This window comes from Sebastes umbrosus, chromosome 12, assembly GCF_015220745.1.
Source record: "Sebastes umbrosus isolate fSebUmb1 chromosome 12, fSebUmb1.pri, whole genome shotgun sequence".
Classification (NCBI taxonomy): domain Eukaryota; kingdom Metazoa; phylum Chordata; class Actinopteri; order Perciformes; family Sebastidae; genus Sebastes; species Sebastes umbrosus.
The window spans coordinates 23,466,628-23,492,307 of NC_051280.1; the positions used below are offsets into that span (position 1 = coordinate 23,466,628).

General features: G+C 38.5%; 2 protein-coding genes across 3 annotated transcripts in view; one reads left to right on the top strand and one right to left on the bottom strand.

Moving 5' to 3' along the window:
• The first annotated feature begins 4,917 nt into the window (after positions 1-4,917).
• Positions 4,918-11,645, top strand: LOC119497948 (zinc finger protein Gfi-1-like). 2 transcript variants are annotated; one of them, XM_037786390.1, is made up of 7 exons: positions 4,918-5,066; positions 7,176-7,601; positions 9,154-9,366; positions 9,883-10,253; positions 10,664-10,801; positions 11,001-11,166; positions 11,292-11,645. In XM_037786390.1, the coding sequence occupies exons 2-7, from the start codon at positions 7,490-7,492 to the stop codon at positions 11,471-11,473; spliced, it is 1,182 nt and encodes a 393-aa protein (XP_037642318.1). In that variant the 5' UTR covers positions 4,918-5,066; positions 7,176-7,489; the 3' UTR covers positions 11,474-11,645. The 2 variants fall into 2 exon arrangements, with proteins under 2 accessions (XP_037642318.1, XP_037642319.1); XM_037786391.1 differs by having other exon boundaries at positions 7,239-7,601.
• Positions 11,646-13,296: 1,651 nt separating this feature from the next.
• Positions 13,297-25,680, bottom strand: part of rpap2 (RNA polymerase II associated protein 2) — a 14,217-nt gene continuing 1,833 nt past the window's right edge. Inside the window, exons 2-12 of the mRNA XM_037787115.1 lie at positions 23,847-23,892; positions 22,642-22,756; positions 21,323-21,421; positions 21,143-21,208; positions 20,950-21,038; positions 20,803-20,838; positions 19,490-20,636; positions 19,200-19,306; positions 18,701-18,781; positions 16,877-16,945; positions 13,297-13,576 (exon numbers count right to left, since the gene is read on the bottom strand). Of these exons, the coding sequence (XP_037643043.1) occupies positions 13,432-13,576; positions 16,877-16,945; positions 18,701-18,781; positions 19,200-19,306; positions 19,490-20,636; positions 20,803-20,838; positions 20,950-21,038; positions 21,143-21,208; positions 21,323-21,421; positions 22,642-22,756; positions 23,847-23,892 (2,000 nt within the window). The 3' untranslated portion in view covers positions 13,297-13,431. The remainder of the gene's footprint in view (positions 13,577-16,876; positions 16,946-18,700; positions 18,782-19,199; positions 19,307-19,489; positions 20,637-20,802; positions 20,839-20,949; positions 21,039-21,142; positions 21,209-21,322; positions 21,422-22,641; positions 22,757-23,846; positions 23,893-25,680) is intronic.

A 25,680-nucleotide genomic window follows, 5' to 3' on the forward strand; every position in this document is an offset into this window, starting at 1 on the left:
TTTGTGCCTTGATGTAATATCAACAAGGAGATCCATCAGTACTCGTTTTGTCTTTTCATCATAAAAGTCACGAAACAGAATTGAAAGAAGACGCCTTTGAGGTTGCTGTGGACTAGAAATGACTTGCAGAAAGTCACACATCAAATGTGTTAACAGGCACACCACAGATAAGAAGACTGCACTTTGTTGACAAGCAACACACTGTTGTCTTTCCTGCCTCATTTTCTCACCGCCGATTGCGTTTATTTTCGTGTGAATGCAGAGACATTGTAAAGATCAGTAGCTATTTTTCCTCTAAGTCCTTAACAATAAAGAGAAAGAGGTGTAATTACATCTGCAACACATGCATAAACATCCTTAACCTGCCACACATCTTTCAGCGTTAGAACGATATGGATACATAGAACAGTTAAAAGCTCTTTGTCCTGGATGACATACAATGCAAAAACCAAATCAATTCTGCTGAAACTAAACCGAGTTCTGCTAACTTCAGCACCAGATAGAATATTTCAGGAACAGCAGAGATGGTGCACGATGAAGTTTCTGTGTGAAAACCAAGCCTTTTTTTCTCCACCCGAACATGTGACCAGTGTTTTACACGCCATGAAGAAATGGTGGTGTTTTCTGTGTGAAAATACATCAAAGAGACATACCACAGCTTTGAGAGCATCAGCTAAAAGAAACGTGCACTTGTAACAGTGCAGAAATGGGGGAGAAATTAAGTTCAGGGTGGAAATATAAAAAAAAAAAAAAAAAACATTATTTAACGGCTAAGGTTAGGCACATATCTCCAGTTAAAATGCATGAACTGCTGGCTTATTTAGGCTCCACTATGCTTGTTGAACTCTGACCTTTCAAACGGCCGCCTCACCCAGACATGCACAGAGACACAATGACCAGGAAGCACCGAGCCGGTTTCTTCACATCCACACACCAACGTCCCCCCGATGAGATTCTCAGTATTTGGGGGGGAGAAATTTACAACCAGAAACGGGCTGGTTGCAAACAAGGGGAGCTGCTGATCACAGTGATGGATGAGGGAGGTGATTTGTGGAGTGTTTACAGCATAAATCCAAGCATCTGTTTAGTGAAACGTGAGAGTTTTCTTTTTCAGTGTTTCTTTCGTTTTCCTACAGCCATGCTGACCCTGGGCCAAAGGTTTTAGGATATTTAGGGTGTATGATCATACAGCAATAGTCAGATAACATCCCAACAAGTAAACCATTAACATAAATCAATATACAGTAAGACAGACGCAAGCTCCCCTACAAAAGATTTGAAGTGGGAGTAGGCGAGAAAAACAAGACGTTGGTGGACCTCCTGTGTGAAAGAAGAACTGTGTTGCGGTCAGCAGCGTCCAGTAAATCATTCATTGTGTTCACACTCGGTCCCTATCTGGTGGCTGCAGTTGGGGCCGGCTGAGAGCTTCGGACGGCCACTAGAAGAGAGCGGGGGGGGCCTGCCGGCAGTTGAACACGAGGAAAAAGGAGTAAAACCAGATTGTAGCTGGAGGGAAAAGGGACGGAGATAGTTTAAAAGAGAGAGAGAGGGAGGGAGGGAGGGGGGAGGGGGGGGGGGTTGTTACGCTGTGGTTAGAGTTCTGGAGCCAAAGGAACCTGTGAGGGGATGAGATAGCATGATGTGGTTTTCATTGAGATGCCACAGCAGAGTGGAGGTGCAGAGGTGAACGCTCTCACGGAGAGCCTGCGACTAAACAGAGACATAAACCAGGGAAAGTCAGTTTAGCCACAATAAGCTATCATGGCATGAATCCATGTCACGCAGTAGACGGAGTACTTTTTGTGATTGTGTACGACAAAAAGATCACTGGTTTAAATTCTTATCTCGAGTCTGAATTTCTGGAAGTATAAAACTGCAGACAATTCGACTTTTTTCACACACTTGTTTCTATTTTCGTCTACAAGAACAAAATCTGTTTTAGTTTCACTTCTTTCACGTCTTAAAGTGAGACTATTTAAGTTTTGAAAGAAGAAATAACAGCAAAAATAAAGATAAATAAAGATATCAAAAAGCTGAGTCATACCTTAATAATTCAAAGTCTTGTAACCCGTTTAGCTGAAAGTATGCAGAAGCAGTAGCATTTCAAAGAGGAGTATATTTAAAAGGATTTGATTTTCTCCATTGAATTACATTGTAAAAAAAAAAGAAAAAAGTGAAAAAAGTTTAATATTTTAAAAAGTAGAAATAGTAGAAAGTAGAAATAAGAAAAGTCATAGCACTAATGTCCTGAAAGAGCTGAATATTTAACGGATTCTGTAGCTCAAAGTATGCAGAAGTAGTTAAAGTCCAAACAAACGTACGGAAGAAATAGAAGAAGTTGAAGAAGAAGAAGAAAGATTCAAAGAACAATAATGCTGAATCAGCACAATTAGCTTAGCTTAGCATAAAGCCTCTAAGTTCACTAATTAAGACTTTATATCTAGTATGTTTAATTTGTATAAAACCGACATGTTGTGGTCTTAAAGGGGTTATGTGCTGGACAATTTCTTGGCCGAGCGCAGTGACTAAGCTAAGCTCAAGTGTACAAACATGAGAGCGGTATCTGTTTTAGTTTCACTTGTCTTGAAGTGGGACTATGTACGTTTTGAAGGAAGAAATAACACTTTATGTCTCATACAAATGAAAAGTTGAATTCAAGAGAATTAAAATGCATCTTTGCTCGGTTCAACACACTCAGGAGTTTTGCAGCTACAGCGTTATTTGGTCTGGTATGACCAGTAGAGTATGGAAGCTAATGTTAACTTATGTTAGCAAACTTTAACTCAATATTGACAGACATCTACTGTTTGCATCATTATCCTCTAATTGTCATACGTAGCCAGTGGTGGCTTAAGGTGGTCAGGTGCTCACCCTTACTCATCATGCTTTAACGTTTCCAGAAAAAAGTAATTTAGTGCCATGTATAAAAGCGTGCTAGGAATATTACACGGTCCACACGTACACACTCGGGGAGCACTGGCATATACACACATTGAGACAGCCTATAATATAAACCTTGAAATATCTAGTCAATTTAGGGATTTTCTTTAGCAGATCTTGGTCACGGTTTTCTTTCTTTTTGTTTTTGAGCTCTGTGATCATATCTTCTTTCTGACATTTCGCCACTATTCTGTCCAGTAGTGACGTATTATTTGAAATTGACCTTATGAACCTGGTCACATCATGGGGCCATGCAGGTTCATAAGGTCAGCTGATGGGCCAATAGGGGTAAAGTTTTTTTTATTCTCTGAAGAACATTTCAATAATTAAAAATAATCTGGCCGATCTCTTGCAAACATGGGGCCCCTAGGCTGCAGCCGAGGCCAGCCATGTGCATTAATCCACCCCAGCATGTAGCCACAGCGGCCTCTGTTTAGTAAATGTTACATATAGTCTCGCATTAAACTGAATTACATTGAGTAAAAATCAATCTTTTGACAAGCTGCCGCGCTCTCTGCTCCTCTTGTTAACATTCACATACATGTGGTACGAAAGCTGCAGCCTCAGGTATATTTAAAACTACGAGGAGTCCCCACAGTCTGTCTCTATATCCTCGCGAGGGCCCACAGGGGCCGAGAGGTTGAGCTTGAGAAAATAACCTCACAGCTCACCAGCACAAGTCTTTATTTAACCCTGCGACTGTGATCCGCACCTTTGACAAGGTAGACAAGTGCTGCTGTGAAAAGCAAAGCATGAATACAAGAAACCCACCCCCCTCTGTTCTTCCTCCTCCTCTTCCTCCTCTCCCCGGCTGTGATCACTGCGATTGGGCTTCTATTTCAATCACATACTTGCTGTAAAGACTGAAAGAGCGAGAATCAAGGCCTGCGGGGGAAGAGGTGGTGGTGGGGTGAGGGAGGGTTACAGAGAGACAAGCGTCTGTGGCAACACTGATAGCGACTTCTCAACGCTGCGTTTGGTTTCCTGTTCTGACTCAGTGTGTAACTCTGAGTTTGAACGTACTGTCCTTTTCTCTCTGTGTGTCTCTCTCTTACTTTTTCAGATGAGAATAATCAGATTGCTGTCAATGTCAATCAGCAGCTGGATTTCAAACAAGGCTTGTTTATGATGATTTAACTAGAAAGCATTTATTCTAAATAAATATCTGGTGGTAATGTTTCTCATGAGATGTGATTGTGCAACTATGAGCTATGAAACATGGTGCATTTGATATCAGCTCTGAAATCTTGTTAATTCTGCAGGAAAACTGATGTCTGATGTTTTGTCTTTGCTCGTACTGTGTGAGAAAACCATCGCTGCCTGCTCATCAGTGGGAGGAGAGGTGAGAATTAGATCTTAAACATCACATTTTATGGACTGATTTCTCTTTTTGACCCCAGCAACACATGAGGTCACCCGAAAGAAAATGTGACCCCACTGTTACCTGTGTAATCTGTCATAAGTATGTGATGGAAAACACACAAAATAAAAATGTATTATTATTATTTTAGTATTGTACTTTAAAGATATATTCACAAAACTCTAAAAGAAAAGCACGAGATAGGTAAAGTGGGGTCACATTTTCTGACAACAACCGTGAGAAATGGTGACCACATGTTGCTGGCTCTTCTGCGGTCACAGATTTTGGTATTAACACCTGTATATGACAGGAATTAGCAGAAAAAAATGTCACTCTCTAGTCTAAAGTTAAAGTTAAAGAGTCACAGAAATGCAATATTTTGTATTCTTAATTCCACAAAGAAAGAATATAATCTTTATAAGGAAAAGAAAATCAATTCTTAACTGATTCATTTTGGTACAATGCGAAATGTCCAAAAGATGATCAGTTATGAATCAGTGTTTTTGTTTGACTATATCAAGGCTGACTAACATGAAAATTAATTTCGGAGGGAGGGAGGGAGGGAGGGGAAGAAAGAGTGTGAGAGAGTGTGAGTGTGTCTCAGTATGAGTAGCAGAAGGGTTTTGTGGTGTGTCTCTCTCTGCAGCTTGTGACTGATATTCTATAACACTCAGACTGAATGTGGACACAGAGGTCAGGACAGCTGTGTGTCCTCAGAGCTGCATGGATATATAGAGAGTACCTGCAGACAGTGTCAGTGCAGTGTGTGAGTATGGGACATGTGTTTTACTTCTCGGCTATCTGTGCTTTGCTTGCAGGTCTCTAACTTGTTGCAGCTGCATCAAACAAACTCGGTTCCCACATGGGAGAAAAATCGATGGTGCTTTGTTTTGGTCTGACCTTGAGCCCAAATCTTTGCTATGATTTGACTGATTTCTGCAGAAAACTTCCTCCTATATGTTGGTTCAATTTTGTCTTATTTGTAATATTCCATTTGGTACTTATGTATCCTGTCCTGCATTTCTTTCAGCAGACAGCCTAATTGAGCCGGGAGGGGGGGTTTTAATGGTGTAAAACAATAAGGTCTGGAGTCAGTGCTGGTAAGCTGAAGCAGTGTAACTTGTAAAGGGATACTCGGGCTCCCCACCAGCAGGCTGTTGTGTCGAGCGGCCGTGCGCGTCTCATTAACAGGATCACTTTACAAGCAGTCAAACAAATAAGGTCATTATCCATCACAGCCTGCTCCTCTGCCTGCATGGACCCACACACACACACACACACCATCACATTCACATTAGGTCTTTAATTTAATCATCTGGCTTGATGGGACTCCAAATTACCAGTTTTTATTATAGTATTTCCAGTTAATTGAGGCTTTTATGTTAAATTTTTTTTATTGGCACAAAAAGTACAATGAAGCTGTACAACTGTAAAGAAATTATTTTTAAATGTTTGAAACAGTGTTATCCTAGACCTGTATTTCCTAACCCCACTGTTCCTCCTTGTAGTGATGGAGATAATGTTGAAAGTTTGGTAATGTACACATGGAGTTTAATTTAGGCTTTTAATAAAAAAAAATCCTACCATTATAACAAACTAGCAAACACACAAATCCAATCTTGGTTATAAGTTATTTTAATTCCTTGCAATGTTTAAACAGCTTTTCCAACTGTGGACACTAATTGGAAATAATAAATAAAATTATTTTTAGGTTTTATTTTAGGTTTTCTCGTTTAAAAACAGTCTACACTGTGATAATAGTATCTGTCAATTAATATCACACAATCAGTTTAGATAATAAAGATTTAGTCTAAGCCATCATGAGCCTATAATAAACTCTATATGTTCTAAAACATCCCTGTAAACTTCCTCTAATGTGATTCAGCCTCCGTCTCATATCTGCACCATTAAGGACATCCAATCCCATATATCCTCCTGGGAACCGAGTAAAAAAAGAGTCTTCCAATTACTTTTTTTGTGTGATTTCCTTCCTATTTAGGGTTAAAAGAAAATCTTACAATTTAGGCTTTTTGAACTTTATTTTTTATTTTACAGCATGTCCACTGTAGTGAACCACAGGACCATTTCAGTGTGAAAAGACAAAAAAAATGAAGAGATTATGGCTGTAGAGTGATATTAAACCAAGAATACATTCAACTTGATTAAAAAAAACACATGCCATATCACTGGAAAGCCCATGATGTCCTCTTTACAATACACCAGGGGTTGATAGAGTAGGTCAAAAGAGTAAAAGGATATGCATGTGGACAAAATGTCCACTGCAGAGGACACATGTCAATGGGCTGGGTCTCAGGAGGATATATCTACACTGTAAAAAAAATTAAATTTTTTTTCAAGAAATTTTATATTTTTTGTCTGTATTTCAAAATGACAGAAAAAAAGTAAAAGTTACATGTTTAATTTGTGATTTATATGTAAATGGTCTTAGATTTACAGTATTTTTTGTAATCACAATCGTAATTATCTGTGTTTAAGCTTTTCTTGATCATTTTTAAAGATCATTATTCTGTTTTTTTAGATGTTTATGACTCTATTTTAACAATTAATTTATGTTAAAAGAAAAGGATTTCATGGAATTCTAAAAATATATATTTTTTGCAAAACTTCTGAGAGTTAATGTAAATTTGGGCTTTTTGCATCGTAAAATTACATGTTTCATTTAATGATTTATATGTAAATGGTCTTAGATTTACGGTGTATGACTATTCTAACAATAAATATATTTTAAAAGTAAAATATTTCTTGTAATATTACAGTAATAAAGGCTAATTATATAAAGATAATTACTGTTTTTTTGTTTTTTACAGTTTATTTATGTTAATTAACAGACAGTTTTTTTTCCCTTTTTTTACAGACATTTTCTGGCGCCCCTGCTGCCGGAGAATTTCCTTGATTCTACACTTTTTTTTTTTTACAGTGTACCTGGATCCTTCAGGTGGTCCAGCTTTTTGGCCACCTGCCCAGCAACACCTGGTAACCGATACGGCCTCTCTGCGCATGCGTAATAGGCTGCCAAAAATCCCACCGCCGTCTCGCCTGTCAACCAATAGTGATCCAATCTGTCCAGAGATAAAGTCAGAGCAGTGAGCAGTGAAGTGAAGTGAAGTGAAGTGAAGTGGAGGATTTCAGACCTGCAGAAACACCAACTGAAGAGGAGTAAAAGAAAACATGCCGAGGTCTTTCCTGGTGAAGAGTAAACGAGCCCACAGCTACCACCAGCCTCGCTACCTGGACGATGACTACAGCAGACTGGACACTATCCTGGCTCACGTGTGCGCAGGTAGGTTCACCTGTGCGTAATTACGCACGAAAAAAAATGAGTTGAATAACTTCAGTAAGTAAGATAAAGTGGAAATTATACACATTTCCTCATCAAAATAGAATTACCTCTATCTACAAATAGACAATTGCTGTTAATTTACAGCAGGATTTCAGCAGTATTAACCTGTTATTGTTAAAAACAGTGCTTTACTGTTAATACAAAAGAAAACCTGTTAAATTACGCTCATAGGCCGTTTTTTAACTGAATGCATTTTTGTAAAGCATCACTTTACTGCTGACCAACTGTCTAAAGTATCATCAGTAACAGTTTCATGCAGTATGTTTTTAATTCTGGGACCTGATCTGCTCATGAGAGGCTTGCACATTGTACATGATTGGAAAATCAGTGAATTAGCTTTATTGTTCTTCACTCACATGTTGTTCTGGTTTGCATTCTGTGCTTGTAGCCAGCTATAGACACACATTTTGGGAAAAGTGTCAACAAGTCTATTATAGCCTTTTTCCTAACAAGTGCCTTTAATTGTATTTAGTGTGACTATTCCTATGTCTGTAACCTGCTAAGTCTAAGATAATGTAAAAGAAAGGTGAAAAACAGCTATATAATGTATCTTTAAACAGTAAATTAACTGTAAAATACTGTGAAAATAATACAAAAAAACCCTGTATTTTTCATTAACAGTACAAAGCTGTAAATTTTAGCGACAGTATAATAATGTTAATTTTACAGTAACATAAAGGCAACCCTGCTGCCATCAGTTCTTTACTGTTATTTTACTGGTAAATTCTTAACAGTGCACTTTGTGCGTAATAACGCACGAAAGAAAAATGTTTGAGTAAGGCCAGTAAGTAAGAGAAAGTGGAAATTGTTCACATTTCCTCATGTCCGGTACAGATATTATTTACAAAGTGGAAATGAAAGAAAGCATAATCTTGTTTATAAGACAAATGAGTTGTAAAAAAAAGTAGTAAGACCATCACTGACAAACAAACAGTTACCAATCCTGATCTGTATCTTTGGTCAATCTGACAAAAAGCTTTGCTTCCTCTCGACCTGTAAGTGCAACTTTGTTTACATTTTATTTATTACATCTACCCTACCTATTTTACAAGTGCAATTACCTCTGTTTACATTACATCTATTTTTATATTTTATACTTCTAGTGTAACACTTCTGTTTATATTTATTTATTACATCTACTTTACCTGTTTTATTTACTTTATAACTGTGTGTGTTTTACCTGTTATATATGTTTTATCTGCCTCATTTAGTCTTGTCAAGTATTTGTTTTAAAGCACTGACCAGAAGTGGCAACTGTGAATCTCGTTGTATTTAATACAATGACAATAAAGCTTTCTATTCTATTCTGAAGGGTTTACAGTAGCACCTATTGGCTTATTGGTTAATTGTCACTTTACCAACAGTATTTGAACCCTTTTGTGAACACAGGCTAAAAAAAGGTATTACAAATATTCCTCTATCTACAAATAGAAACCAGTTGCACAGTCAGTCAGTCAGTCAGTCTCATTGCTCTCCTCTCTGCTGTCACCAGAGACCAGATCTCAGGTGGAGTTTGAGTCCAACTTGGAGCAGCAGCAGGAGGATGTGAGCCCCGGCGTTGACAGGCTGTCCCCCGGGTCCAGGCTGCTGTCCCCTGGGTCTCTGTCCTCCAGCTCTCCGCTGAGCTGCGGAGGAGGCAGCGTGTGTGACCGATCCTCCTCCGACTGTGATTTCTGGCGTCCCCCGTCTCCCTCCTCCTCACCAGGTCTGTTGTCAGACATACTTTTTCTACAGTTTTTTTTAGAAGTGTCAGATGAGTATTACAAGATACAGCAAAGTTTGTTAGTGTCAGTTCTATTAGAGCAGTGAGGGGGGTTATTATCATTAGACCATTGAGCTTATGTACATTTAAACTTTTAATTTTCAACTTGTCATAAATCCATATCAGCTTTATAAGTGGAACATTTTCAGCTCTGTTACCACTAATATCCTGATGTGAGTTGTGATTATTATGAAGGAGAACAAAGATGAAGCACATAGGGAGTCAGAAAGAGACGTCCAGGAAAAGGCTATAATATTAATTGATAGGCCTACTCATTGATCTGCATTTAACAATGGATTTCACTGATAGGCTGTATGTAAGGTGCACTTGAGGGTTTCAGTTCTAGAGTTGCATGTCACTTTCAGCCATTTCCAGTAATGCAATTTCCAAATGATCACATTTTAAGGCACACCATGTAAAGAATATCCACTCACCTCTAAATCCAAATTGACCTTCCAGATTCAGAGAAGTGCTCCACTCCAGCAGCAGAGGACGGCCACCACTTCAACATCCCGCTCTTCCCTTACTCCTGGACGGCGTACTCCAGCTCCGAGCTGAGGCATCTGGTCCAGGGCTCGTATCACCATCACCGTCACCTCCAGGGTCACCTCCAAGGTCACCTCCAGGACCACAGGGAGCCTCACTCGCCCGGCAGCATCTACCAGGACTTCTCTCCAACGGCCCACCAGATGTGCAGGATGCGGGACGGAGACGAGCTGGATGTGGATGTAAAGCAGAAGCCCCGCGGTGCAGAGATCAAGTCTGAAAATGACTTTATTTGCTCCAACATCGAGCCAAGTGGATCCTATAAGTGCATCAAATGTTGCAAGGTATGTTTGCCAAATGTTTACTGAAGTACAATAGTCCTGGTTTAATATTGTTTGAGTTTGCTGAGATTTTACAAATTATCTTAATGGTAAATGGACTTGCATTTATATAGAGCTTTTCTAGTCTTCCGACCACTCAAAGCGCTTTACACTACATGTCAGCATTCACCCATTCATACACTGATGGCAGAGGCTACTAAGGTGCCAACTTTGCCCCTCAGGATCTAATCTAAATACTCATTCACACACCAATGGCTATGAAACAAAAGGATAGATAAAAAAGTTAGAATAAAATAATAAAAAAAAAAAATAGCCTATATTAGGATACAAGTTAAATGATGAGATTAGTATATTTCCTTCTTCTTAGTTTGATGTCGGAGTAAAAATGTCATGTGTCTATTTTAATTATACAGGTGTTCTCCACTCCTCACGGGCTGGAGGTTCATGTGCGTCGGTCGCACAGCGGGACGCGGCCGTTTGAGTGCGGGATCTGCGGGAAAACCTTCGGCCACGCAGTGAGCCTGGATCAGCACAGAGCAGTTCACTCGCAGGTGAGGCCTCTATAGCTGGAAATAGACTATTGCACAAGTTGCTCTAGAAACTCAAAGGCCCACATCCTGGACGCAAAGGTCCTGGGTTTGTCACCACCACAACATCCCAAACCAGTCTGAGTTTTTAATGTATATTTCTGCAGTTCAGTCTGATGTTTTGAGGCCTTCCACACTGACATTTTACATGTTTTTATTACAGGAGAGGAGCTTCAGCTGTAAAATCTGCAGCAAAAGCTTCAAGCGTTCCTCCACGCTGTCCACGCACCTGCTCATCCACTCGGACACACGGCCTTATCCGTGCCAGTACTGCGGGAAGAGGTTCCACCAGAAGTCAGACATGAAAAAACACACTTTCATCCACACAGGTGAGACACTGCACAAACTGAAAGTCATCGAAAAAATGCAACAAAATAAAATAGCTACTCTTTAATGCCTCACCGTGCGTAATGCGTAAAGATGACATACTTGTGTGATCTCGTCCCTGCTGCAGGTGAGAAGCCCCACAAGTGTCAGGTGTGCGGGAAGGCCTTCAGTCAGAGCTCCAACCTCATCACGCACAGCAGGAAACACACAGGCTTCAAACCTTTCGGCTGTGACCTCGGCTGCGGGAAAGGTTTCCAGAGGAAGGTGGACCTGAGGAGACACAAGGAGACGCAGCACGGACTCAAATGATGCTTTAACATGAAATCCTGCACTTTGAATGTACTCTGACTGTTCATATGGTTTATTTTATTCTATCGTTTTGTTGCATTGGGCTACTTTTTTTTCCTATTGTTGAATGTAGTTAATTATTTAGCCTGAGATATTCTGGTTGATTTTATGGAAATAAAAGTTTATTTATCGAGTGTGTTTTACATTATTATTAAAATAAAAAAAACACAGTCTATAGGCTGTAAAAATTGGTTTCCAAAGATGAATGTATTTTTTTTAATAATTTCTGAAATTAATTATCACTTTTAAATGATCAAATTATAGAAATCCTGACCTTTAAATTTAGTAAATATAGTCACGGATTAAACATTAACTTTTGGAGCTGTCAGTTTTTTCAGTTAGGAAATGACAATTTATTATTATTATTACTATATTATTATTATTATTTTCTAAATGATAAGAAAACATTTCTCATCATTTAGATTGTTTAGGTTTTAATCCACATTTAAAAACATTTTTTTTTTTTTTTAAATCCATCAGTCCACTGATGGCAGCAGGTACGTTGTGGAAAAACGAGAAGCTGAGTTGAACCCTTCATGCCATCAATCACGTCTCCAATCTTCACAACAGCTCAAAATTTTATCTAGAAAAACAATGCTGCGTGCGCCATCTGGTCAAAACCAAATATCTCCAGACGCATTGTTAACATACCCATATAACAAATGACATTATGGTGCCATAAAGCTCCATGTGAAGGAAGTCTGGAGAGAAATAGCGTCACTTTTATGACAGCAGAGGCTCAATAAGCAGCGTGTCCACATGTCGTTTTCACTGGGAAAAGCTGGGTGTGATTTATTTATTTGGCCCTGCCGAGGTTAAACATCCACCAGCTCGAAAAACTTCCAAGGATCTGATTTGCACACATCTTATCACAGATTGTGTACAGTAATGTCAAACAGCCTGCAGACCAGCTGTTGAGGAAGTATTCAGATACTTTACTTATGTAAAAGAATGCAAGTATAATCAGAAAAAAGGTACTAAAGTAGTACAGTAGTATAATATTAAATGTAAAAATACACAATGTAGCAAAATGCCCCCTGTGACTGTTAAACCATTCGATTGTTATTACTCCTGCATTCATATAAAACCTGGATTTTACTGTTGCAGTTGATGGAGCTCACTTTGAACTTTTTACATAGGACTTTAACTAATGATTATTTTCATTATGAATTAATCTGCTGAGTATTTTCTCCATTAATTGATTGATTTTTTTTTAATTTGTAAAAATTCAGAAAATAGGGAGAAATGTTGTCACAATTACCCAGAACCCAAAGTGACACCTTCACAATACATTGTCTTGTCCAAACCTCAAAATGATTACAAATAAATTAAAATGATTAAAAGGAAAAAAAAGGCAAATCTTCACATTTGAGAAGCTGGAACCATGAAATGTTTTGCGCTGCATTTTTTGCATGAAACGATTATCAAAATATTTTCCAATTAATTGACTAATCGTTTCAGCTGTACTTGTATATACCTATGGTTAGTTTTGGTTAATTTATAACAACACATTGTATTTTATTAGCTACTTGTTTGTTTTGTGTGAAACAATCTTCATTTGTAAAGTAATAAACTGTCAAATGATTGTATTGAATTAATAAGTACTTAATATTTCCTTCTGAGTTGTAGTGGAGTAGAAGTAGAAGGTGGCATGAGAAGAAAGTACCTCACATTTTACTATACAGTACAGTACTGGAATAAATGTACTTCGATACACTCCACTACCGCTGTAGATTCCTCTCCTGTATTCTAGATAAGGATTAAACACACACGATAAAATGAGCTTTTCTTTCAAAAGTTATTACAACCAACTTTATTTGTGGAAAACAAACATTATATTGATATATATATATCATTCAGTCAGTGATCCTGAGCGTAAATTTATTATTCATATGTCCATGTCTGGCTGTGTGTGTATGTCAGGGTGCCGGGGTTTTAAACAGCCGGACCAAGTTCAGAAGGTCCAGCTCCTGCAGGCCGAGCTCCTCCATCAGTGAGTTCAAATACTCGGCTGATGCCGGCGTCTCCAAGGCTTCGCGCACCACCGGAGACACCGCCGACAACCTGAAACACAAAAGTATACACAAGTATTACACACACGCTGACCCCAGGTTATCGTTGTTACTCATTCCTGTAACCCAAAGCCCAAGATGACGTCTTCAAATGTCTTGTTTTGTCCACAACTCAAAGATATTCAGTTTACTGTCATAGAGGAGTAAAGAAACCAGAAAATATTCACATTTAAGAAGCTGGAATCAGAGAATCTTGTCTTTTTTTCTTAAAAAATGACTCAAACCGATTAATTGATTATCAAAATAGTTGGCAACTAATTTAATAGTTGACAACTAATCAATTAATCGATTAAATAAACCTCTGCTCACTGCTTACATGTGTTTACATGCACATACCGGTTTTGAATCTTATTCAGGATATGACGTTTACATCATGGAACATGAGAAACCTGGTTATTCATCGCTCTGTACACAGGATCATAACAGTGTCCATGTTTCTGATTGTCAGTCGTGTCTTGATTCCTGAACGTCTCAGCCTCTTATTTCTCTATGAACAGAGAATAAGGTGTTAACATGTCACAGTATCCTGGTAGTAGTGGAGTACTCCAGCTGGAATATCCAGGTTTCTGAAACCAGGGTATGATATTAATGTGCAACCAGGATACTCCAAAAAAAAGATCAAAACCAGGAAACCTGTGGCTAGAGATGTCTTCGACCAAAGAAATCCTCTGTCGACTAACAGTGGTGTGATTTTGTCGACTAATCGATTAGTTGATTTAATCGACAGAAGTGTAAAATTGAGTTTCTCCACAAAGAATCACACAAAAGCACCACTTTAAATCTTGTGTTTACCAGAGATATGCTCATAAGTTTCTTAGAAATAAGTCATTCAGGATGAAAAAAAGCATAAAAATAACTAATTGACTAAAAGAAATCTTGGTCGACTGAGACCAAAACGACCAGTTAGTCGACTAATCGACTACTTGTTGGCATGCAAACACACTCCAGGATGACCCAAATCATCCAGTAAGATCTAAACTTCATGTAAAAACCTGATCTATTTTCAATCTTAGCTAGGTGTACCTAATAAACTGGCATCTGAGCGTCGTTACGCCAGCAGTAACGTGGAATCTGTACAGAAACTGTGTCATAATCTATCAAATCAGCACAGACCAAAGAGTGTTTACCTCCGGCTCTAAATCCACTCTTTGCAACCTTCCACCTGATCCCCGTCACCTCTCTAACCCCCCGTCCCTCCTCCGTCCCTCCCCCTCTGCCTGTCCCGTCTACCTGTGTGGAGGTGCACTGCTGGTTAATCTCCGGTTCACCCCAGGGTCTAGTGTTGCAGGGGGGGTTATCCATTATTCAGCCGGCCTGAACAATAAGAGGCCAGACCAGCTCCACAGCTGCCACGCAAGCAGATATAGATGAGGCAGCACCACCAAATTATTCATGATGGAGGAATGGAAGGACGGAGACGCTTGAAGTTAAATGGGAACTAATGAAATCATAGAGTGCTACCGGGACATGTGACAAAGAGGAGAAACGTTCCTGGAAGAAGAGCCGATTAGCAAAGACGGATAAAATAAAAGCTGTCACGATGATAAGCCGTCGCGTGGCTCGTCATGTAACCATTCACAGTATGTAAGAAATACAGGTTATGAAGCTGTTCATCAGTTAGATAAAATCAGTGGTTTTAAACATTTATCTCTCAACATCACCTACAATCAGGTCAGAACCACAGCGCACAGATAAAGCACATCTTGTCTCTTTTTCCGGAAAATGTTTTATCACAACTCAAAAGATTACTGAGCTGTAAGATGTGAAATCTATTTGACTCTAACCAGAGATATTTCATACAACCTAAACTACCCCTACTTGTCAGAGATTTAGCTGTACAACTCTAAATCAATATCGCTTTTGCAACCTAATCATTTTTATGTGAGGAAAGAGTTTGCAAGTCACAGGGCTCCCTTGCTTTAAGAGTTATAGATTTATAACTCAAGCTGCACAACACATGCTGTATTCTTTTGTTAAGTTCGAGAGAGCTCACAATGTAAGTTATGATACTGATGCAAACTGACCTCAGGGCCTCTGAGGGGAGTCATAAATCTGAGTCAGCCGGGCACCAGGTGAAAGTTTTCCCAGGCGGGTCAATTTTAAGTGCTAATTTTGCTTAAATATATACAGAGTAACTCTGTGTGTGTGTTTAACTTGAAAGTGTAACAGGGCTGTTTGTGTGTGCTCTTCTGTCCTGGATCACGGATCTAGAGAGAGAGGGGCAATCAGGTGGAGATAAGGCCATGAGGCGTCCGTGTGTACTTAGGCGGGAGCAGCACGGATCTGTCCATGAACTGCCAGCAACACACACACACATACACACACGCAGAGACCATATGGCACGGGGTAAAACAATGCCACCCCGTATAGCGTCCTGTCAAAAGCAACATGAAGCTTTAGGCTGAAAGTGAATCCGAGTCACAGTTGGGACTTGTTTTCTTCTTTGAATGAAGAACAGAAGCTTTGATTTTTATTTGAGCATCAATCTGTTAATGCAACAGCAGATTTAAGCATAACATTAATATAATGTCAGCTTTAGTTCCAATATGTAAAAATGTTTTTCACCCGATCAAGTCTTTCTTCTTTAAAAATTAAAAGAAAATATATATTGGATAGATATCTAATCTATCTATCTGCTGTTTATGTCAGCTTCATTTATATCACTACTTTATAACCTCAAACTGATGTAAAAAAAACATACTTTGTTTATGTATTCACACACACACACGCAAACGCCCAGGCAGTGAAGAACAGTGGTTTCCAGTTTGCTGACTGGGTGTATTTCCTGGGAAATGATGGGCCTTGATTTCATATCTTTATTCTCTTTCACTTACTCTCCTCTAGAGCTGGAACAATTAATTGATTAAATCGATTAGTTGTCGACTATTACATTAATCGTCAACTATTTTGATAATTGATTAATTGGTTTGAGTAATTTTTTAAGAAAAAAAAAGTCAAAAATCTCTGATTCCAGCTTCTTAAATGTGAATATTTTCTGGTTTCTTTACTCCTCTATGACTGTAAACTGAATATCTTTGAGTTGTGGACAAAACAAAACATTTGAGGCCGTCATCTCGGGCTTTGGGAAACACTGATTGACATTTTCTGACATTTTATAGACCAAACAACTGATTGGTTAATCGAGAAAATAGTTAATCAACAATGAAAATAATTGTTAGTTGCAGCCGTACTCTCCTCTACAACTAAGGAGCAGACCGTCCAGCTGTCAGGGTGCATCCTCTTACCCCTGAAGTAACACATTCACATACAGACACACACTCCGTAAACTTACAGATGGAGAAGCACGACGGCTAAGAGGGTCCACTCTGGAGTTTTGTGGATGATGTTTGTGTTGGTGAACCTGTGGTGTTAAGAAAAAAACAGAGTGAGCAACAGGTCAGTCATAACTTACAGTTTATTTGTGTTGCAGATCAATCTAACCACAGAACATATGTGAACATACACATAACTCTAGGTAGGAGCAACAGTCTCCATAGGCAGGTGTCAAAAATCACCTGATTCTGCCGATAAGTAAACTGGGAAAACAAAACGTGCACAAGGCCGGCCTGACCGCCACAAACACCGCCCGTAATAGAGCAGTGATGTATGTCTCTGTGACAGCGCTGTGTACAGTCTTTGGTTTGAGCCTCTTGTCAGCGGGGCCTCTGACAGCAGAAAAGAGAATTCCTGGAAGCAGGACTCTGGAGGTGTTACTTACTCACCACACAGTGATTTAATAGCACTCCTGTTGAAAACATCCCAACCAGCCAATGGGAACACAGAGTTCTTCTATGGCAGGAAATGGTCAATTCTGGTGCAAGTTTTAAGGATTTTTTATTAAACCGCTATACTGACTATTACTAGGCAAGAAATATATTTATTACATTTCTATTATGTAACAAATGCCACGTTAAAATGTTATAATATTCCAATTAAAAACACACACAATAACAAAGGGCAAAAATTGAAGACCTTGATCCACCACACAAGTGTTTTCCCTTATTTTGTCTTATTATGGTGCCTTCGAATGGGGTCGTGTTTACGAGAAGAGTCCATATAAACGCACCCCTCATGTTGTATTCACGGACTTGTAAGCTTCTGAAAGCTCAGAGTTCTCGAGTTGTGACGTGTTTGTTGACATTGTGAGAAAAGGTGGAGGATATGGAAGTAAATTTTTCAGTGCATAATAAGTGAATATATTGTAATTTTAATCGTATATAGTTTTTCTTGGTAATTTTATAATATGTCTGACGAAAATGTTGATATTTCCAACGTTCTTATCTTTTTCCTCAGAATAAAGACATAATTAATGTTATTAACTTCAGCTGCGCTTGTCCTGCTATAACATAAAAAAACATCCATAGAGGGTTGATATAACACTCCTGTTGTTGTTCATGCCTTCCTGTAGGAGGCACCAGAGGTCTTCATCAACTCTTCCAACAACGTTGTGGAATGTAAATAAAATCTGTTTGTTGATTACAAGTTTAACGCTCTAATTTCTCTGAGAATATTACACTGATTTTGGGAAGATGGATGTTTTTGTTGCTGCTTGCAGAGAGTTCACAGATCACACTGGATGGCAGATTTGTTTTCTCAAGAAAAAACAATACTCACTCTGGAGAAATATATACTGTATATACATCTCAATGACGCACGAGTTTCAGTGGGCAAAATGTTGCAATAAGAATAAAGCCTATATGTGCAATATGTTGTATTAGGGACATGACAGAATCCCCAAATAACTTCAGAAAGCACAGGTGTACCTTACGAATTTGCAGCTATAAGGTTAGGGTACATCCCCATGCCATGAATATAACAGGATGTCTCTACACAGTGCAGAAATGTTGTCATTATGTTGCATGCAGAATATTGTCTCTAGTACTGTACCTTTAAATGTGTTGATGTGAAATGTGATGCCCTGTCAACACAGTGTTTTTTGTCTTCTCAAGACGTTAAAATTACAGTTAAAAAGACAATTTTGTGACACATTTTAGGCCTCGTCAGTGCGCTAAAATTATCAGACCACAAAGAAAGTGTGTGTTTGAAACTGTGTGACCTTATGCAAGCAGACCTGCAGAGAAGAGTGTGTATCTGTATGTGTGTCTGCTGCACTGACCTGAATGTCTTGACCAGGTTGTTCAGGTCAGTGGAGACGTCACTCATGGTGAGACGCAGAGGACCGACGATGTTTCTGAGGCTGCAACACGACACAGAGACAAAAACATCAGGGACAAAGAGAGACAACTACAACAGAAAAAATATAATTTTTACTGCCAATACATTTGTGCTGTTAAGGGGAGCTAGAACGGCTGTAAAGGATACAATAAATACTGAGCGTGTGAATTTAAGTATATCCGTGTAGTGTTCATAAAACCAATACATAGTCCTGTAACAGCATGACACGACCAGAGTCCAGCAGCTTGATAACAGTTTGCCAACACATGTTAATAAGCACGCTCAGGTAATGCACACAGCTGAAAGAGACACACACACACACACACACACACACACACACACACACACACACACACACACACACACACACACACACACACACACACACACACACACACACACACACACACACACACACACACACACACACACACACACACCAGCTGGTGAGCTTCTCCACTGTAATTCGTTTCTGGATGAGGTGCTGAGCGTGAGAGTCAACGAGCGGCAGAGCTGAGTCCTTTGTGCTCTGGTCCTGGACTGTCACCTGGTGGGAGATCAGACGAGATGTGTGAGTGTTGGAGAGCAAACCTCAGTACATACACACACTTACAACCGTCCCAATCACATCTGTTTACACAATATATTTTCTTTATAGTGCCTCCATGTGGCCATTGACTCTTACAACAAGGCCCTTCATTCACAACCCTCCTCTTTTTTCCTCACTCACCTTGTTTCCCTGTGGCTCCTCTACCTCCTCAGGTAGAATCCAGGTCCCCTTATAAAACTCCCTGATTCTCAGGTCCAGCTGCTGGGTCTCCTGCTGCAGCGTCTGGTAGTCTGGAGCTGCGGCAGACGGTTGCTTCTGCACCCCGGCATCGACCCCTTCTGCATCCTCATCGGTCACCTCATCCTCAAAGTCGTCTTCATCCAGCTCCTCCACCTCTTTTTCTTCTTTAACATCAGTGAAAGGCGAGCTGAGTGAATGGTCGACGCCGTACAGGAACTTCAGGGTCTCGTCGGTGCTCCAGTCCTTCAACGTTCTTCTCAGGCACTCGAGGAGATTCAGCCGAAAGGAGTCAGGTTTTGCTACAGCAGTGTGGTTCTTGAGTAGATCTCGTAGCCCCGCTGCCCCTCTCTTGCTCATACCCACCTCGGTGATGTTGAGGCCCGGCTGGCTAGTCGATGCCGCGTCGTGGCCGTCCTGATTCGTGTTGATCGAGGTTGAAGAGAGTTTGCTTTCTGTCGAGCTGTTTGAGTCTTCACATGGTGGAGAAGTGAGTAGATGTGTGTGTTCTGCTTGTGTGGCTGTTGAGTCAACAGGCGGCGGAGCAGAGTCAGTGACTGTGTCAGATAAATTGTACAAATTCAGCTTAGCTGTAACCTCTTCCAGGCTGGATTCGCATGGCAGGCCTTTCTCCTCTGGCGCCTGCTCTCCGTTAGGTTTGTCTGTGTTGAATGAGTGCAGCCTCTTTTCAGCGTCAGTTCCAACTTCTGTTTCACAAGGAAGTGACTCCTGTTGATTCTCATCTTCTCTCATTTTCCCCTCGCTCTCTGCGCCCCGACTTTGACGACCCTCAGCCTCCTTTTCACCTCCATCTCTCCTCTGTTTCTTTCGCCTCTCCATCTTCCCTCGATCGCCTTTCGTGTCTCCATCTGTGCGTTTAGGCAGGTCGCCCCAGTGCACCCTGGGTCCCTGCCGCTGGGAAACCACGCTGGAGATGAAGTCCTGCTCCTGTTCAGTGTCGCTGCTTTCACTGTGGCCGAGGCCGGCTGCAGCAGAACCCTGCTGAGAGCTGTGAGGGTCCTCCGGGTTCTCGATGTCGTCCTCTTGGAGACGCCTCTCCAACAGCCTCACCTCCTCGCCAGAACTCCCGCTGGAAACACACGGGTTACACTGAATTATTCCGTCTATTATAAAACCTATATTACATTTAAGACACTAAACACCTACAATCGTAAGATATATCCATTAGTTAGTTGAATCAGCTCTAAAAAAAAAAGATATTTAATATGTTAGTATTAAAAATATTCATTACGTACCCATCTCCTTTCTTCATTAATCTAATTTCTGGAGGACTGTCAGTGAGAAAGAAAGTAAACACACAGTCTTAATATGTAGAAGATTATAATATTCAATGATCAGTTCATAGTTGTGATTTAGGACAGAGACGGGAACAGCACACGTACCTCTCATGCTGCCTGAGCCAAAGAGGTGTATTCGAGATTTGTAGCTCAAACTCTTTGGAAGCTTTGTAGCAGAAGTTACTACAATAACACTAATCACAAGAGAGACACAAAAATAATCTTTATTTTCACTGTTTCTTCGAAAAAAAAATTATAAAATATTTATTATTAAAAATCCCCACATAGCAGCTCTTACCTTGCGCTCCGTGATGTCGTACACCTTGTTGGTTTTAGTAGAAATTTTAAACTTTTGAGTTGGGATCTATAAAACGAACAGAAGCACAGGGTCAGATTAGAAGCATAAAACAAAAGCAACACAATGACATTTAGTACTTGCACAGGAGTGTAAAGACTGTGCAAAAAAGGATGATCTTACCTTGCCCAGTTTTTTTGAACATATGGGATAACCACACAGTTTAGCAATGAATCTCTCCTCCACAGTATCTTTGTAATTAGCAGGAACGATGAACCTCGCCTGTGAGGAAAGGAGAAAATAAGAATCTGAGCGTATTTGTTTTAATGGTATTCTAATGCTTGGTCAATTAAAACATAGCAAATGTGATAATTTACTGCCTTCCACCATAACGAAAAAAATATTTGTCTTGAAATGTCACTGATTGAACAAAAAACCTTACATATCAGTATGTGACAGGGGAAATTACTTCTAGGCTGACAAGTAAATGATCCTTAATATAAGTTAGTCTCAACAAACAAAAAAATAAACTACTTAACTGTGTTTCGGAAAGAAAACTAATAAATGAGAGAGGATTAAATTAATGTTATATAATTTCACTTTAATTTTAGATGACACAATTGTTTAAGTGTCACTTGACAATTGATTAAAAATGTCGACAGACCCATGTTCTTTGGATAGAAACACTATCACAGTCTACACGGGAAAAAGTTAATTAGTTAGGATGGAAATGGAGGGTGAAACTAAGTGGCAAAATCAACATTAGAGTGGCTAGGCAGTGATGTAAGAGTAACAGGACCAGGGTAATTACAGAAAGACATAACACAAGACCAGGTAGGCCAGGGGTCAGCAACCTGTGGCTCCGGAGCCACATGCAGCTCTTTAGCTCCTCTCCAGTGGCTCCCTGTGGACTTTTTAAAAATGGAAATGAATAACTGTTTTTTGTTTACATTTTCATTTTTATTTATCATTGTTGTAGGTCTATGGTACAACTGTACGATGGAGTATTAGGGCCACATTGAGGAAAAAAATGTATCTGAGATTTCGAGATTAAAGTCATAATATTATAAAGTAGTAATTTTACGTGTTATTTTCTTTTTTCTCGTAAAGTTACGACTTTATTCTCGTAATATTACAACATGTTTTTTCCTCAATGTGGCCCTAATACTCCGTAGTACATTTGCACTTTGGCCCTCACTGCATTAGACTTATATACTATATACTAAGAGTATAAACTGTGTTACCTTCATCACAATGCTCAAATGTTTTGCGGCTCCAGACAGATTTATTTTTTTTGTTTTGCCTAAAATGGCTCTTTTGATTGTAAAGGTTGCTGACCCCTGAGGTAGGCATAACTCTCCCAAGACTTCAATACCATGGACAATCCCAAAGCTTGTGCCATGTCTAGCAGATGTCTCACTTATGTTAAGACACTTTAGGGGTGAACTGTGAGCTGAGGCTTCTGCTGGTCTGCTGCTAAAGTGAACTCAGGTGATACATACACAGTCAACCAGGAAGTCTTCAGCCACACTGTCCTCCAGGAGACGCTCCACCACCTTCAGGGCTATCTGCTCCAGGTCCAACTTCTCCCTTAACTTCTCCATCACTACCTCCCTCCTGACACAAGAGGGTAAACACACACATTAGAAGTCTTGTTACTATTGTTGTTATTATTAATAATAATAAAGTCAAAACAGTTCTATGTTAGAGAGTCACAAGGCATTCGAAAACAACATATTGAAAGTTTTTATAAGTGCCTATAAAACAGATTCGGGGCTTAAAGTAATTTCAAGAATATATAGAGGACTTCAGGATGCTGAAATAGCAAGAACCACTTACATAAAACAAAAATGGGAACGCAAAACTAATAGCTGCATTCCAGAAGAAGTTTGGTTAAAATATTGTGAATTTCAATGGAAGATATCGAGCTCAACCTTATGGAGAGCGTTTGACTGGAAGACTGTTAGTAGATTTTTTATTACACCTGCTCAGAAGTCTCATCATTCAGGCTCTTCCAGCTGCTGGAGGAACTGTGGCTCCCAGGTAGCTAACCACTATCACCTGTTTTCGGCCTGTCCAAAAGTAAATTCCTTTTGGCCAAAGATTTACACAGAATTAGTTACTATATTTGGTACAAACATAGTTTTTAAGTGGGACGAACTCCTGTTTGGTCTTCTACTTTCAACATCTACAAATATTAAAAGAAAATACTTATTTGGAATATTGAGTGTAGCTGCTAGAAAAGCAATTACTAAGAAATGGCTTAAACCAGATTACCCCATCATTGGAGAACTGGTATGATGTAATTTATGAAATATTTGTAATGGAAAGAAATACTTTCTCAATGAGGCTTCAAGAAACTAAATTTGAGGAAATTTGGAAGGAGTGGAAAAAGTATATTTCCCCCAAAACGCCCTTCTTTTGTTTATTTTTTTTTTCTTTTCTAAATGTAATTTCTTTTAATTATTATTATGAATTATTTTATCTTATTTCACATGAAAACACCCCATGTTCTATCTGTGTTTTCTATAATTTAATTGTAAAAAAGTGGAAAGGTTGGTTCACTTCATATTTGTATCTAATTAAGTATGTTTATGATGTAAATTTCTGAGTAAAAACAAATAAAGGAAAAACAAAATGAAAAAAAAATAATAATAAGTCAAGTAACAGGAATTTCATCCAGTCAAAATAAGCCCTTTTTTCACACCTTCTTGCTTCTTCCTCAGCGGTCGGTTCTTTGACTCCTTTCCCATCTGCCACACAAACATAATTACAGGATTAAAATACTATAATATGACTGTTAAATGTTTCCCACTGAAGATACAGATACAGATACAGTATGATATAGATACAGTGTGATATAGATAGAGTATGATATAGATACAGTGTGATATAGATAGAGTATGGTATAGATACAGTATGATATAGATACAGTATGATATAGATACAGTATAGATACAGTATGATATAGATACAGTATAGTATAGATACAGTATGGTATAGATACAGTATGATATAGATACAGTGTGATATAGATACACTATGATATAGATACAGTGTGATATAGATACAGTGTGATATAGATACAGTATGATATAGATACAGTAGGATATAGATACAGTGTGATATAGATACACTGTGATATAGATACAGTATGATATAGATACAGTGTGATATAGATACAGTATGATATAGATATAGTATAGATAGAGTATGATATATATACAGTGTGATATAGATACAGTATGATATAGATACAGTGTGATATAGATACACTGTGATATACAGTATGATATAGATACAGTGTGATATAGATACAGTATGATATAGATATAGTATAGATAGAGTATGATATAGATACAGTGTGATATAGATACAGTATGATATAGATACAGTGTGATATAGATACACTGTGATATAGATACACTATGATATAGATACAGTATGATATAGATATAGTATGATATAGATAGTGTGATATAGATATAGTATGATATAGATACAGTGTGATATAGATACAGTATGATATAGATACAGTGTGATATAGATATAGTATGATATAGATAGAGTATGATATAGATACAGTGTGATATAGATATAGTATGATATAGATACAGTATGATATATATACAGTGTGATATAGATACAGTGTGATATAGATACACTGTGATATACAGTATGATATAGATACAGTGTGATATAGATACAGTATGATATAGATATAGTATAGATAGAGTATGATATAGATACAGTGTGATATAGATACAGTATGATATAGATACAGTGTGATATAGATACACTGTGATATAGATACACTATGATATAGATACAGTATGATATAGATATAGTATGATATAGATAGTGTGATATAGATATAGTATGATATAGATACAGTGTGATATAGATACAGTATGATATAGATACAGTGTGATATAGATATAGTATGATATAGATAGAGTATGATATAGATACAGTGTGATATAGATATAGTATGATATAGATACAGTATGATATAGATACAGTATGATATAGATACAGTGTGATATAGATACAGTATGATATAGATATAGTATGATATAGATAGTGTGATATAGATATAGTATGATATAGATACAGTGTGATATAGATACAGTATGATATAGATACAGTGTGATATAGATATAGTATGATATAGATAGAGTATGATATAGATACAGTGTGATATAGATAGAGTATGATATAGATACAGTATGATATAGATAGAGTATGATATAGATAGTGTGATATAGATATAGTATGATATAGATACAGTATGATATAGATACAGTGTGATATAGATACAGTGTGATATAGATATAGTATGATATAGATACAGTATGATATAGATACAGTATGATATAGATACAGTGTGATATAGATACAGTATGATATAGATACAGTGTGATATAGATATAGTATGATATAGATACAGTATGATATAGATACAGTGTGATATAGATACAGTGTGATATAGATACAGTGTGATATAGATATAGTATGATATAGATACAGTATGATATAGA